The 16,348-nt window shown below is 40.1% G+C and overlaps 1 protein-coding gene across 10 annotated transcripts in view; it reads right to left on the bottom strand.

The window, feature by feature from the left end:
* Positions 1 to 2,744: 2,744 nt before the first annotated feature.
* The window catches only part of MYRIP (myosin VIIA and Rab interacting protein), a 353,883-nt gene continuing 340,279 nt past the window's right edge, over positions 2,745 to 16,348 (bottom strand). For 9 of the 10 annotated variants that reach the window (XM_074539973.1, XM_074539965.1, XM_074539995.1 and 6 more), the window contains 6 exons: positions 12,610 to 12,804; positions 8,669 to 8,830; positions 6,943 to 7,047; positions 6,787 to 6,847; positions 5,887 to 6,005; positions 2,745 to 5,198 (listed from right to left, as the gene is read on the bottom strand). In XM_074539973.1, coding sequence (XP_074396074.1) covers positions 5,166 to 5,198; positions 5,887 to 6,005; positions 6,787 to 6,847; positions 6,943 to 7,047; positions 8,669 to 8,830; positions 12,610 to 12,804 — 675 coding nt within the window. In that variant the 3' untranslated portion in view covers positions 2,745 to 5,165. The remainder of the gene's footprint in view (positions 5,199 to 5,886; positions 6,006 to 6,786; positions 6,848 to 6,942; positions 7,048 to 8,668; positions 8,831 to 12,609; positions 12,805 to 16,348) is intronic. The other variant, XM_074539987.1, reaches the window with a different exon arrangement.

The following is a 16,348-nucleotide window of genomic DNA, read 5'->3' as shown; positions in this document are numbered from 1 at the left end:
ATCTAGCCTTTAATGCTTTTTAAATATTCTTTTTAATATAGTCTTTTAATAGAACTATAAACCTTTGCAGATCTGCCCCAAAAGTGCAGTAACCACAAAAATCAGAACTTTAAAAGAAAAAAAAATAGTCATCCATGGAAACAACTTCCTAAGTGAACAAGAATTAACTTTTCATGTTTACCTCTTATGTAGGAACCCCCTCTGCAATCCAGTGAATTTGTTAACCTGTAGAAATAGTGTACCTGGTATCCACTGCAGAAAATTTGGATGGGCCCTTTGGCTCATGTTAGAAATGCTGGTTGCAGCCCAGATGGATGAAATTAATTTTGCAATGGAATCCTCTTCCTTTGGGCTCTACATATGGAAAGTAACTCTCAAAGGCACCAGTAAGCCGTGTGTCTGGCTATGGCCTTTCCTTTCTTTTTTGTCTCCTGGGCTCCAAGTAAGTTGTCTAACATCCTCAAGATGGTCAGAAAACACTGCCTCTGAGTACAGTGGTACATCCTCATGGAATGCTTTGAATTCCAGGTCCTGAGATCGACCCCTTTTGGTATGTGGGCCGTGGTGTTCGCCCCATCGGTCGCTTTGGGAAGAGGCAGCTGAGAAGCAGCCGTGGCAGCCTAAGGCCTGTGAGCAGACACCTGGATTTCATCTTGAATGCTTTGTGGGAGCAAAAATCCTTGGACACAGAGGACAGTGACTGGTGATCTCTGTTCCCCAAGGTGGCAACCCAACCTCTGTTCTTTGAAGTGTGTCCTCCCCTGCACTGCAGACCTACAGTTCTGCTTTTGCCTAGCAATCACACCGTGCTCTTCTTTCTGCTCCTTGTGCAAGTACCTTCAAAAAGAAATATGTTCAGGGTACAGGTAAAAGACAATGCATGGACACCAGTACTGAGTGCCACCACTGCTTATAAAAATGTTTCTTCATTGTGCATCCCCAGCAATCTCCCAATCCTGTTCACTGCTAGGTTTATCCAAAACCCACACAGCTTTTGGGCTGGGATTTAAACTCTGCAGTGTTAAATGTATCATGAAACCTTCCTGTCACATTTCAAAGTCAATGGCTGTTGATATATAAAAATAAAAAGCAATGGTTGGAAGAAAGAAAAAAGGCTCTTACCAATTTTTAATGTACCTGCATTAATGGCATGAAATGCTGGTTCTCTGTGTGTAGCTTTTATAGAGATTGTTAACATCCACTCTTAAGAATGCCTTGCTGAAGTGCCCACTGGCCCTCCACAATTCCTCCTGTACTGCTGGAGAGATATATTAATGAACAAAGAGGAGCTCCTATTGAAGATAAGTATTTTCTCTCTGCTGAAGAAAAAAAAAAATTGGCTAATTGAACTCCTGGGAGTAGTTTTGTGCCTTCTGCATATAATCAGAAACCATAATCCAAAAGGAGCAAGGGCCTGAATGAACTGATTCCCTTTAAAACAATGTAATTATTTCCAAGTACATTGTCTGAGTCAGTTAAAGTCACTCTTTGAGGATCACAAGCCATGTACTATCTACTCCATTAGTCCACATCAATAAGGCTGGAGATGCAGCTCAATACCTCTATTTACTCATGTTAATATACCTTTGTTATATTACTTTTATAAGAAGTGTTACTTACAATGTGTTTCATCTTGATTAATAACTATTGGCAGGAATAATACAGTTTTATCTATGGCTCATATCCAAAAAAGACAGTTTACAATTTAGGTAATAACTGATGGTTAAATCCAGGCCATGAATCATTCTGCAAAGGATGAAGTTGAATGGACTTCCACTTCTAGTTGTGCTTTGTGAGAATTACTACTAGAACTGAATAATGGCTGAATTAACCATTGCAGACATTTTAACCCTTCTTTCTCTTTTTGAAAATGGCCTGTCAGGAAAGGACGGGTTTTTATTATAATAAGGGAGTTACTTTCATTAATAATACAACAAAGCTGCTGACCCAAACTATTACTTAAAACACACCAATTTTACTGAATGCTTTCACAGTGGAGAAGATATGCTGATAAATATTTTGATCCATATTCATTGCAAGGAACTTTGGAAGTGCGAGACCAAGATTATTGGCAGGGTTCTTGCTCAGTTTTTGTAGCAATCCCAGAGAGAGAACAAGAAATTCTGCCTGAGAAACTGCTTGAGATGGTATTTCAGCCAACAGACTTGATGGTTTGGAGAAGACTCACCAGCACATGTTTCTAGCAGGATTCCTCCCACCCCAGCCCTAGAGGAGGAGGAGGAGGAGGAGGTGTGAACCGAGCGTGTGCCCTTGCTCTCGTCAAACCCCGGCACCCCTGTGGAGATGCCTGTGTCCTGGCTGTGACGGTGTCATGTATGTGGCTGTGGGTTCTGCATGCTTCCAGGCCAAAGTGCACATAAATCCAAACAACAGAGAAGAAATTTTTGTTTTTCTTTATGAATCAAGTCGTTGAAAAGGCATTCTTTTCATAAATCGCTTTTACTCTTTTATAATTTCTCTTGACAATAATTCTTGGTGAGTATGCAGATAACAACAACAAGGCAAGCTTAATATTCACTCAGACTTAATCAAATAGGTCATATACTCTTCATTTTACCCATTAAAATATTTTCGTTTATAAAAATTAATCTAAATATAAATATTAACACTAAAGATTGAAATCACCTGATGACAAAATAATTCTTTGTGTGCTATAACATATGCTTTTATGATTTTTTTAAAACAGTAAATTATATCTTTGCACGTATTTGGCACGATAAACATTTGTAAAAATTCAAATGCTTAGAGCAGGATTTTTTTTTTAAGTTTTTTTTTTTTTTTGCAATGCCTACACAGTACACATTTGTCTGTCAAAGAAGACTGAATATTTTAACATTGTAACACGATAATAGTTGCTTTTCATGCCTCTTAAGGAAAACAACCTACTCCAAACTTTGTTGGCTTGTTTAAATCACACTAACAGAACAAAAGCCAGAGAGTTATTCTATTAAAATTAGTCATTTCTGTATTGATATTACATACACAATATTAGTTATTATTTATTAGACGAATATGCAGACCAACCACCATTAATGACATTTCATAACACGCATACCTGCATAAACCAGAACCTGGGAATGTATTGTATACATACACAAGAACAGTGAATGGAGGAGGAGACTGAAAAAAAAAATTACTAGGCATCCTACTCTGTTTAATTTCCTTTTCTGGATTGCATATATAAATAAAATCTATTTGTTTTATATATATATTTATATATTAAACAGAGTGGGCCAAATTCTTCCCTCACATCTGTGCAAACCAATTTCAGAGAACTAGTATTGTGTGAGAGTAAAAGAAGGCCTAATTTCACCCAGAATGAAGACATTGGGTCAGATCTTGGGCAGATGAAAATTCCTCGAAGGAATGGAGTCACACTTATGTATTTTAAGTGGGAAGATGGTTGTATTTATTCCAAGGGTTCCTCACATGCAGCTGGACATCAGAGTACTGACAAGCTAGATGTCAAATGTGGATGGCAGATTTGCAACTGGCATCGTCTTTCCAATCAACCCATCCAGCCATTACTTGTTTTCCCCACTCACCGTCCTAAATCCAGCCTAGTCAGGAAATTTGCCCAGTTTTGCAGGAATTTGCCCAGCCACAGACATTTCATGGCCTGGTGTCCCAGGGAACTGCCTTCCTGCTGCATGGCAGGTAACACGTGGCGCTCTGCTTGTGGGTGTTCACTGGGAGCCCAGGGAATGAAGGAACTCTCCTCCTTCCTGGCACCCACAGCTCTTGGGAGAGCTCAGCAGTCCTTAATGCTGAGGGGATCTTGCCAGCCCATGCTTTCCTTCATAGCACATTTCACATCAACCCCATCTGCACCTGGGTACCTGCTCTGCAACTGGTGTGGAAGGTAAGGGATTCACTGGCTTATCACCTCCTCTGACTACCTTCTTTGTATTCTTCAGAGCAAAAAAACGCACAGATTTGCAATGTTCTCCCACAAAAGGGTGAGAGAGACACCCTGTAAACAGCATCCTCCCTCCTGGGCATCTGCCAAATGGCCTTCTAGTTTGACTCGCCTGTTAAGGGTCTCAAGAAATGAAAGAAAGAATATTACTATTCACAATCCAATTCAGAGTGGTCCAGTAACAGTGGGGTCCATTGGCACCAGCAAAGGCCCCAGCTACTCTCTGGTGGCTCCAGATAAGTATAGGAGCTGATGTCTGGGCTACATTTGCCTCCTTCTCAGAAACACCAGTAAACATCAGAAAGGAATCTCTTGCAAGCTGCAGCCACCCCTCAACCACCAGTCAGTCAGCAGAGATCCCCAACACTTTCACCTCTTTTTTCCAATCTTAAAGGTTTGGACACAATTTATTCTGAACTGCAGCATGGTTGGCCACCACCAAGTGGACAATGCTGCCAAGAACAAGACATATGAAGGTGTTGGTTTTCTTTAACAGTGTTCTGTTGTTTCCAGACACTGGGATTCCAATTCAGCAGACATCTGCTCCACATGTGTAGACACCAGTTCCTGGTTCAGCATGACACCCCTGCTGCCTAGAGCAATATCCCTAGCTCTGGAGGCGGAACATTATATCTGCAAGATGTACTCTTAGAGAACAGAGAATTCTTCCTCCTCCTACCAATCCTCCCAAGACTTCCACTGACTCCCTGGGAGCAGAGCGAGGTACACAAATTCTCCTCTCCCTCCACGCAGCTGAAAAGCAGCACACACTGCACAGAGTTGTTCTTATTGCTCAACAAGACAGATGCCCACATGAATAGTAAGAGGCCAGCAAATATGGATCACAGGTCTGCTTTGGCAGATTAATTGGCCTATAATTATGACTGATTGAGTGTACAAAAACATACTGCAGTTTAAAGACTACATACTTTAGTACAATCGATAGGGAGAAAAGTGCATCTTAAAATGTGGAGCCTTGCTTTTGAAACATAGCATCCTGTCTAGAGTCCTCTGAGAACTTTAAGGCAGAGTTTCCTGTAGCGGACCACAATGCTGAAGACTTGGACAGCTTTCTCAGTGAGGTATCCAAATGAAGCCCTATAACTGAGGCTCTGTGGGTTCTTGAGGGTCCGTTTTCAGCTGGACATACACAATGGCTGTTAAGAAAAGGCACTCTAGTGTACAGCCTTAGGCAGTGTGTTATTGGCAGTAGGGAAGAGTACATTTAGTACATCACAGCAGATCCTATAGCAGGTTCCTAGAACAGAGAGGGACAGGAAAGAAGAAAACCATGAGTGAAGAACTAAACAAACCTGCTGAAGATCACAGCTGGGTCCTTTCCCTTCTCACCTCCTCACATATTTCCCACATGTCCTGTGGCAGACTGCTTTGGGACAGTCAGCTTTTTCCCTTATCCCTCTATGGCTGCTGCAGAAGAAATGACTGACAGCTGTCCTGGGTGTCCTGAGTGAAGTCTCTTTGTTCAAACCCTGCAGAGCCAATGTGTGACCTGTCTACCCTTTAAATTCAACTTAAATAACCTCTGAACATTTCTCAGCAATTAGTGAAATTCAAGGTGAATCTCACCTGCCAAGTTACAATGCATAGCTGGTTCTGTGAGGCTCTGGTTCAGAAGTCGGAAATGCAGGGCATAACTAATTTATTTACTCTTTAGAAAATATGGGTAGCATGTTCCTGGAGACCTGGCAGCCAGGCAACATTTTCACAAGCTGACATTGAGGAGCTGCTATTCTATAGTATATAGTCAGATGTCTTCCGGGACACTAGTCATATTTGTTCAAGAGTTGCCTCAGCAGTCTCTACTATTTTTTTCCTCAAACTATCAAGAGAAGATTTCTGAAGGTACTGAAATACAGCTGCCTACACAGATACTGCTATCTCTCTATTTGAATGATCTTAACAGAGTTTTAAAAATATTTGTTTACCATTAAGTCCTTGGCAGTGCTTTTCCTTTCTTTAGTTCTTTGTGTTAGAGATCCTTGAAGCATGAAGTTTCTGTTAAACGTTCTAACAGTGGTAACTGGAGAGCCATCTATTTTTTCACCTGGGAAAAACACAAAAGGGGAGATTTTCCACATAAGAGATTGAAGCAGATATAAAAATACTTCTGAAGAGTCACAGTTTCTAGAGAGATAAAACTTCCCCTAAGATGTATGAGAAAAGTTGGATTTAATTTAAATTAAAACCAGCAGGCTGTGGTACTCCAGATAAATTAAAGCTTGAGGCCATGTCAACCAGTGGAATTACAAAAGAATAGTGCAGTGAACAAAACCCTAGAATTTTCAGAGATAATGCACTGCAGAGTTAAAACCCCCCCAAAAAACGGCCAAAATCCACAAAAAATCATGAAAGAAAAAAGTCACTTGATTTTATAAAGACATTTCGCAGCCATCCTCTGACATACCAGGAATATTGCTGAGCCATTAATACAGACTGAAATCAGCAAATACAGACTTTAAGGAAGTGGTGTGTTGTGGAGGGTGGCAGCCATGCTGTGGGGTGCCCAGCCATGCTGCAGCAGCAGCCCCCCTCTTGCAGGGCAAGTATTCAGCATTCCTCATTTGCTTTTTCCAGCCTTCTGCCTCTGCTCTTGTTTACTTGTCACTGTCACAACTTTCATTGAAGAGAAAGTGGTGATGTTTTTAAATGTGACAAAGGGGTATTTTATAAAATGCAAGTACATGGAAAATGAGGAGGATGGGCCAGTCTATTAGGCTTTCTCTGCTCATTTCGTGACTTGAACTTTTCCCTACTTTGCTGACCTGTACATTCTATTGAATTTTACAAAGAGAGCCCCTCTCATTTACAGAACACTTGAGGCGCACCTTTTATTGGTGGAGCTGGAAGTTTTCTCCTCTGCTGTCTTGATGTGTCTATTGTATGCATCTGTAAACAACATACACGCATTACTCAATTCCATTATAGAGAAAGAGGCAAGATTTCCCCAATGTATTTTTGAATACTACATAATGTTCTGGCACCTGGTTTGTTTGCTTTTGATCCCGTTTCCTTGTCAGGCGAACACAGGGAGCCACGTTCAAGCCTGCAACAGTGAGAGCTGATATTCTGCTCTCAATATCTGAAATCTTCAAAGAAAATAAAAGAGAGAGACAGACAGATGGGGAGGGGGGAAAAGAAGTTTTAAAATTACTGTGGATGCCACTACTGAAATAATAACCCTCCCCCAGTAAAATCCTCTTTAATAAGAAAATATAAACAGATGGCTAACTTCTTCAGCAATTCTGACACTTTCCTGCATTCTTTAGTCCTGACATTAAAAGGGACATAATTTGTTAGTAAAGATGGAGTAAAAGAACAATCCAACCTACCTTGTGACTCCAAGGAAGAGGCATTTTACTCCTTTTGAGGAAAAAAAGAAAGGAGGAGAGAAAACCTGCATCTGCTATCTCCCGATTACCTTTAGCTGCATAATCCCAAATTCATTCAAGATGTGTTTTTAAAGAGCTACATTCAAACAATGACTTTGTGGGACACATTTCCTAACTCAAAATTAATTTCATACACGTGCAAAGTACATCCTCTGTCACAAAATCTAAACATTTGCTCTTAAATATTTATAGTTCAAATGTATATGCATATTAAACACAAGCATGCATAAAGGCAGGCACACACTACATAAAAATACTGAATGGTAAACAAATTGCCAGGAAAAAGTAGTCTGATATTGAGAGTAGTGGAGACAAGTATTGACAAAAGAGAAAGAAGAGTCAGAGAAGTCAGACATATAACCCAACAGCTGATTCACAATGACTCCAGAAGCCACAGTTGGCTTCACTCTGCAGAAGATCTTCCATTGGCCTCTTTGCATAGTTTAGGCCTCTCTCCTCCTCTCTCTCACCCCTATTAACAGATTTACCCTAAAATAGTGACCAAAGCCAAAAAAACCCACTGCCAGTTTGCCAAGCACTTCTGACATCAGAGACATGTCAGGCTCTCAGATCTTTGCTCAGTCCTGAGTTGAGCATGCTTCCACTAAGTAAAATCACCAGGTACTTCCCATTAAACCCTGACAGAGTCAGGTCAGGGCATCTTGCTGGCTACAGACTGGGCAGTGAGATGCAAGCAGTGTCAGCCCTTTGAGGACTGGCAGCATTATCCTGTTCAGCTTTTAGCACCAGATTGCAATGTGTTCTCAGCCCCAGACTTTCTGGAGCCTGCTAGAGTGGTGCTAGATCACCGTGCACAAGAGTTCTTGCCTTTGGCTGGGATGTGTGCTGCTTAGCACCTAAATCCCATGGCAGGTATGCAAGCCCTAGGCTCTGTCCTTGGCTCAGCCTGTGGCTGTTGTTGGCCTTTGCTGGTAGAAAGCTGCCAACAGTGGCATCTTTTGGAAAGTGCTGATTAGACAAATTGCCTCAGACTCTCTTTGCTGTCTGACCGGGGCCACGCACATGGCACATCGCACCATGGGAGCTGCCTGGCAGCAAGGAGCAGTCCAGCATTAGTACTGCAGTAAGAGGCTCTGCAGTGCCATGTCCAAAAGCAAGCTGAGGGAAGAAATAAAGAGATACAGTACATCTGGCTGGGCTGAGTTACACAGCTCAGTTAACACTCCGCTCAGCTTGTGATGCATCCTTTGATCACCAGACTATGGCAGTACAGAAGAATATTCAAAGTGCGTACACTGAGGTGGTGTTAGGCAAGGCAGTGTGAAACCTGCAGATGGAGAGGAGCTGCTGTCCTCACCTGAAGCTCTGCATGATGAACCTGGGCAGCTGCTGTGGCCACCTGATCCTCCAGATCGGCCAGCTCAGATTCCTCAGTAACGCTGTTGATCTTGCGTGCGGCGTCCTCCAGGTTGTTCAGCTGCCCCTCCAGCCCATACACCGTGCTGGCTGTCAGGTACACCTGCAGGGCCAAGGTGGGGACAGGTGTCAGTGATTCCTGGTTTGTGGGCATGCAGGTTTGACCAGACTGCATTTTCCATCATGCCTGCAAACTTCCCTGCTTGCTAGCCCACCACAGGGAGATTTACCTGGCAGAGGAAAGTCATGGGGAAATAATCTGAAAAACACACATCCACAAAGAGAAGGGACGAATGAGGTGGCTGCATTCCAGATTTCATAGGAGATACAATGGTATTCCAAACCAGATTTGTTCCAGATTGATTAGTGAAGAAAAAAGTTGAAAAGTTTACTTTTTTATTATTGACATTCAATCACATAATACCCTAAGTCTACAAAGGGAAGGCAACAGATCACACCTCATATACAGCTGTGTTTCTTTAACCCACTTGATGCCTTCTCGCAGTAAAAACTGCAGGAATAACTGTTCGGCAGCAAATAGTTATTAACTTCCTATGGAGTAAATGTGCTTATATGTATGACGATTTTCCATCCCATCCCGCTCTCACACAAACAGGCAGCAGGCAAAACCTTCCCACCTCCTTGGCCTTTGAGTGAATCTGTGGAGGATCAACAGGCTTATTTGGGCCACACAAGAGAGAATTATTGACTTTGTGATTCACAGTTCTTCCCTAAAAATGAAAAACTTACAATTTTGGCCCACCTCTGGTATCTATAACTACAGCTAAAGGTTTCATTTCCCATTCAGCCCTTCAGAGCAGTAATTAGTCATACACTGTGTTTTATAGTTTCTTTTATTCCACAAACCCCCTAAGGTACATGGAGGTCACTGGTGTATAGAAGAGGGTAATTTTCAAGCATTAACTTTTGACATCTGAGCTTAAAATTGTGTAGAACCACATGAAAATACTGCTCTTTCTGCCCATTTACTCCTTAGCCAAGAGACTTGTTTCCATGAGGCTCGTAACAGCACAGTGGAAATGAAATACATATTCTGATTTCTCCCATTGCAATAGTAGTAAAGACCAGGTTGTTACAAACCTAGCATGAATTAAGCATGGCTGTGGCTGACTTCAGGGTACAAAGGGCAAGCAAACAGGATCTGAAGCAGATCTTTGAGCTAATACCTTCATTTCATACATCTTCTACTCCAGTCATTGTGTCTTCCCACAATTCCTGGATCATTCAGTCCTTTGACATAAGAGATATTCAAATAATTTATCATAATGCTGTGACTTTATGGATCAAAATGGTAGAGAATGACCAGACTGAAATTTTTTACTTTTTATTCCTTTTCTATTTCATTATTGTTTCTTAATTGCTTGAAATAGTTTTCTTTTTTCTTTGTGTCAGTTGTAGATAGGCTTTTTTCATGCACGTGACTTTGCTAAGAAACAAAATCACTACATCTGTACAAACCACATATTGTAAGAACACTTACTAACTGCAGGCATGAAATCTTTGAAAAGAAGAGAAGAAGAAAAGAAATAAGTGATTTGATGTAAAATTTTTGCTGAAGTACCTGGGGACACAGGCGGTCCATAAAGTTAACATGATGATTTAAATAGAAATGCTCCTGTTTTTGTGGGGTTTAATTATTCTTACTGTTCATTTAAATTATACATCTTTTAAGTATTACATAGCACAGCCAGTTCAGATTAAAGACAATTTTTTTAGATTTCCCTGTCACATCTAAAAGCTTAAAGAAAGAAGAAATGAAACATTTTGAACAGCAGCATCTTTAGAAAGTTAAAGAAAAGATGCATTTTAAGTGCTGTGGCAAAAATCTCCGCACAGTAAGATGTTATTTTCAAGAAGGGGAAGAAAATCTAAAGAAAATGGGACTGATAGAAAAAATGTGGGAAAGAAAGGTCATCAGTGTTTCTGTAACTCAATCAGCCCCTACATTTTTGAAATGCTAATGAACATTTTCCAGCTGGAGCTAAAGAAAATATTTTTCTAAAGAATGTTCCCTTCACCTGGAAAATTGTTACATGCCAAACAGCAACGGTGGCCTTGCAGGTCTACCCTAAATGATGCCCTTATTCATACCTTCATATTTAGATTGTGGAAACTTGTTTTACTGTCATTTAAGTATGCACAACTTCCACAAAACCCCAACCTTTTGCTGGTACAGATTCTACATTCTCCACATTGTTGCATGCACAGTCTTCAAAAGGCTAGGGAGAGCAAAAATGAACAAAGTGTTTATAAACACCCAGATCCCCTTGCAGAAGTTGCTGCAAAGAGGATGTGGTTCATGTAGATATGGCCCCAGCTGCAATGGGAAAAGTTATGGCTTCCTGGATTTCTAAAGGCTCTTTACCATGGAGTGTAATGGTGAAACCTTCAAACTGTCAAGTTTTTGTCATCTACTTCATGTCCTGTGTGGGACAGAGAAAGATGTTCTGTGGGGACACAGCAAGGCTGTCCTGGATACCTTGTGAATTCTGCAGAGAAATGGGAGAAGCTAAAGCAGAGATGCTGCAGCAAGGGCAAAGCCAAAGCAAGAAATGCTCTGCCTCTGTGTCCAGTGTCTGTTCAGTGAGAAATGCTTGGCCCAAATGAATGATTTGAGGCCACAGCACCACAGATGCCAAAGCTCCACATTGCTGGGAGGGATAATCAAAGTGCAATTGGGAAAAAAACCCATGCACCTTAGATAGTTTACAAAACAGTTCGCCACAGGGAAAAAAAAAAAAAAGTGGGAGCAGATTAGCAGATTTCCCCAAACTGCTCTTTGTCCTGCAGAATTTCTTCGTTCTTCTGAAGATGTGGTCCAGCATGCACCTGGATTTTTATTCTATATTCACTCCCCTACCAGACGAATTCTGTGGTGTTTGGATGTTTAGGATACTTTACTATTTCATGAGAGAGAGTCCAATGCCAGGACTGGCTTTTAGTGCCATAGAGTATCTTCCACCCAGTTCTTAGTCTGGGGCTGCTGTGGAAATGTGTTTCAGTGGAGGAAACTGATTTTATCCTCTAAGAGGAGATTCTGTCTGAAAATTTTCTTGGGGCTAAAGAAAACCAGGATTTATTTTCTTGAACTTATCAGGATGATACAGTGGGACAGTGCAGATTCCTATGAGATTTTAAGAGCTCCTAATGAAGGGAAAGAGCACTTAAATGTGGGAAGAAGAGAAAGTTAAAAGTCTACCAACTCCATTAATTGGATTCACAAATTTTTGTGAATGAATAGTGACTTCCTTCCATGATTCAGCACTGTACTTTCCCCTGCAGATGACAGGTATTCATGAAAAAGGATGGATGATTTGGATGTCACCAAACAAATGTTTGTTTAATTAAGATTCTCCAGCCTGCTCTTTCTAGCAGTACAGGAGGCAGCTCCAGCTTCCAGGGTGTTCAGCACGGTGTGCTGGAGACGTAGGGGGGGAGGAAGAGCTTTTCCACTTCTCTGTGTGACTGGAGAAATAATGCTTTTTCCACCTGTCCTTGGAGTGATGAGGTGGTGCTGAGACTGGGAGATGTATGGTTGCAGCCAGGTGTGGCATAGCCACACTGCCATAGAGGTGTGGAGGGCATAAATGAGCTTTTGAGATAGAGCTTCTAAACCCCAAAGCATCCAATTCCTCCTCCCCTCTATATTTAGAGTACATATTAAAAACCCCCCACTGACACAGTTTTAAGCACTGTTGAAACACCATTTTTTTTCTATTGGTGTATTTGTTTAAAAACCCCAAATTAATTCTGAACATCCACTGATGCTGCCCCGTGTGCTTTCCCTTTCCAGTTGGTGCACACAAACAGGTGCACTCACACACACATGTGACTCTTTCACATACTGATTCATCTCCTTACATTTTCTTCCAGCGTGGTGAGCTGCTCATCGAGTCTGACAGGATCTGTGCCCAGTGGGAGGGCTCCTCTCCCTCTGTCCTGAACGTCGTCTGGGAAGTCACAGGGATCGGTGGATTCTGCTATCAGCTCTTCAGTGGCATTGATGACTTTCAGGACTTCTGTAGATATGTTGCAGAGAGAGACAGCAGAGTACTTCTGTTTTTTTACAAGAACAGACAGAGAAAACAACAGCATTAAATTAGCACAGAGGGGTAAGATATAAATCTCCTTCTACTAGCCACAGTTTCAGCCATGCTAAAACCATATCCATGGCTCTCTGCTGCAAACAGACACAAGAACCACTGGAATTGTTTTGCCTTTTCCTCTTTCCCTTTCTCACATACCCACAGTGCTACAGCATGCAAAGTAACATACACATGCAATTCTTCTACAACAGAATTCTACTGGAGGGATGATCCAAATCTTATCCCAAAGGAGCACACAAGATCCAGCTTTAAACTCTACATGAGCTACATAAAGCTGGTTTTGCAAAAGTGTTTTAAACATGTTTAAAACACAATTTTCCTTTTTGGATACTGGAAAAGAGATATGCAATCATCTATGTCTGTATCCACAAGAGCCATTTCATTGTGGATGCAAACATGGAAAAGCAATCTTCAGCAGCCCTGTAAGGATAGCATTTTACTAAAATGATTACTATGAACTAAATGATCATCCCAAATAAACAAAGATTGACCATAGTTGTGCAAACACTTGTATCCTTTTACTTTTTTTTTTTAAATTTCAATTTACCTCTTTTTTAATATGGAATAAATTATATCAAATACCAAGGAAAAGCATGCAGTTTTATAGATTTTTTAAAAAGAGCTGAAAACCTTTTTATCAATGTTCCTTACTTGTAATTTGTAATTAACTGTCCTGATTCTTATGATTCTCACATAGCTTTAAGCTTCAGGACCTTCCTCTGATGAAGGAAAAAAATTTCACCAGATGTACCTTCAAGCGCCAGGCTCAACATCCAAACTATACAGCTTGGAGACTGAGCCAAAGCTTGTTGAAGTCAATAAAATTACTGTCACTGAATATATGTGCAATACCTTTACAGCTGCTTTTCCTAAAAGAAAGTGTGGAAAAATTTAAACCAAAATTTAATTAATTCCTCAAACCTGCAAATATTTATGCATGTGAATTAGGGGCTCACCTGTCTTTAAATTTTCTCACAAACAAAGTATCTGCAGACCAGTACTGAGGAAATGGACAGTCTTTGGATTCTATACAGTAAATTCTATGGTACTAGAGAGTATAACTCATTAAAAATGTCTATAGGCAGGATACAGGAGAAATAATGTTCTTTTAATTCCCACAATTTCTGATGGGGTAAATTGGAAACCTACTTTCATTATTTCTTTCTTTTAATCAGCAGTCCATTCTTATCCTAGGTAAGACTTCTACTGAAAAGCTACGTTTTTAGCAGTACATGCTCAATTGTTGTGTATCAATACATTAAGGCATCTTTAGCACTATTACTCATCTGAATTACAAGAAATAATTAGAGTGAGAGATTAAAGAGAAGAAGAACAAAGCAAGTACAGTATGCTACAGCACTCCATCTTTAGCTTGTTAGGACAGCCAACAGAGCCCCAAACAAGCAGGCCTGGGACTCTTACTGAGAACAAATACTTGAACCCCATGAAAAGCCTACTGGTTTTACTCCATTTATTTTCACAAGTGCCCATTAGGTTAAAATCAGATCAATAATTTTATAGGAAAGAAGAGAAAAATCAATGCTACTTTCTTGTATTATTTACTTCTACAAGTACCTAGTTCTTATATTCTGTGAGTAGTGAACAAAAAAGGGAGAAGGCCAGACACTGTATATTCTTCATCATATTCAATGATGTATGTTTTCCATTTCAAGAACTGTAGCCTCACTTTAGTGTTCATTATTCCTTAAATTTTTTATTATCCTTTGTAGTTAATGATCAATTTCAAAAAAAAGATTGAATTAAATTAGAAAAAGTTATTTTTATACCACAATATGATAATCCCTATTGCCATTTTTCACAGACCAATTCCTATAAAATATTTTTTCTGTTTTCCAGGTAAAGTTGTCTGTGATAGATACCTTTGTGAAATCAAGACTTTGAGTGAAAAATACCCTAGCTTCTTAATAGGTAATGGATAGGGGAAAAGTAGTTTAACAGGAAAGAATAGAATAGAATAGAATAGAATAGAATAGAATAGAATAGAATAGAATAGAATAGAATAGAATAACTTTTCTTTTGGAAGGTGATGAATGCTCACTTAGTCCAGCTACCTGACTAGTTCAGGGCTGACCAAAAGTTAAAGCATGTCCTTAAAGGGCATTGTCCAAATGTTTCTTAGACACTGACAGGGTTGGGCACTAACCACCTCTCTAGGAAGCCAATGTTTGAGCAACCTCACAGTGAAAAAATGCTTCCAAATGTCCACTCTAATCCTCCATAGGTGCAGAAATGTGATTTGTAAAAAGCTGGATACTCAGTTAATGATTTTCTGTATGTTTTACCCTCCTTTTGAGCAACTATCCAAAGCTGTTAAAACAGATCATGTTCCAAAATGGTCAGTTTGCAAATATAGTAAGGTACACTAGATACAATTATTTAACATGTATAATGGGAAAAACCCAAAATAAATTAAAAAAAATAATTGCAGGGTTTTAGTACTTCACAAATCTCTCCCTTCCCTGACCACCCATGTCAAACTGAACATTTACAAGACCATATAAAAATCACCTGAAATTCACAGACACAGAAACATCAAGATCATCCTGGTAGGTGGATTTCAAATTGCTCCAAACACCTCTTGGTTATCTGATTTATCTTGCCCTTGCAGGACAGGTCATTGCTTACACCTCTAAGTGCCTCACAGGTACAGCTGTCATGCCATGACACAGAATGTTGTCTTGTCAAGCAAGTCAGAGAACTAATATGGATCTGGTAGATGTAGAAAGCAATCTCTGGTACAAATATCCAGCACAGGAAAGCTAAGTGCAACCATTCTTCTTGAAACTCTGGGATGCATTTGGATTTCAGCTGTGCTACCCTACTTCTGAATTAACCCCACCACTCCCAAATCAAATCCATGCAGCAGACCAAGTATGAATGTTTCTAAGAGTTATAAGAATCTTTATTTTTTTTATTAAATGTGAGACTAAGCATCTAACGGAATGAGGAAAACATGCATTTATCTTTTTTATGATAATTAACACCCATGGTCGCCAAATGTTAAGAACACAGTCAAAAGAACATTCTTGATTTCTCTGAGTTCTTTGTGGTTGAGTCTTAAAACCAATGAAATGCTAAAAATGTGTGTGTATGCAAGCATACATACATGTTTGCACTGAATGTAACAGATATCTTGAAAAAATGATATTTGGAAATATCAGATCAAATACTTTCCACTTTATAGATGGAAAATATTCCTGTTATGTTTCAGTGGTCTAAAGATAAAGTGGTCTTGCTGACTGTTAGCCACTTCCCTTTCCTTCTGTTGTCTTCTTTTCCTTTTCCTTTTCCCTTTCCTTTCCTTTCCTTTCCTTTCCTTTCCTTTCCTTTCCTTTCCTTTCCTTTCCTTTCCTTTCCTTTCCTTTCCTTTCCTTTCCTTTCCTTTCCTTTCCTTTCCTTTCCTTTCCTTTCCTTTCCTTTCCTTTCCTTTCCTTTCCTTTCCTTTCCTTTCCTTTCCTTTCCTTTCCTTTCCT

This window comes from Zonotrichia albicollis, chromosome 1, assembly GCF_047830755.1.
Source record: "Zonotrichia albicollis isolate bZonAlb1 chromosome 1, bZonAlb1.hap1, whole genome shotgun sequence".
NCBI classification, from domain to species: Eukaryota; Metazoa; Chordata; class Aves; order Passeriformes; family Passerellidae; genus Zonotrichia; species Zonotrichia albicollis.
This window is presented reverse-complemented; position numbering and strand designations above follow the sequence as displayed.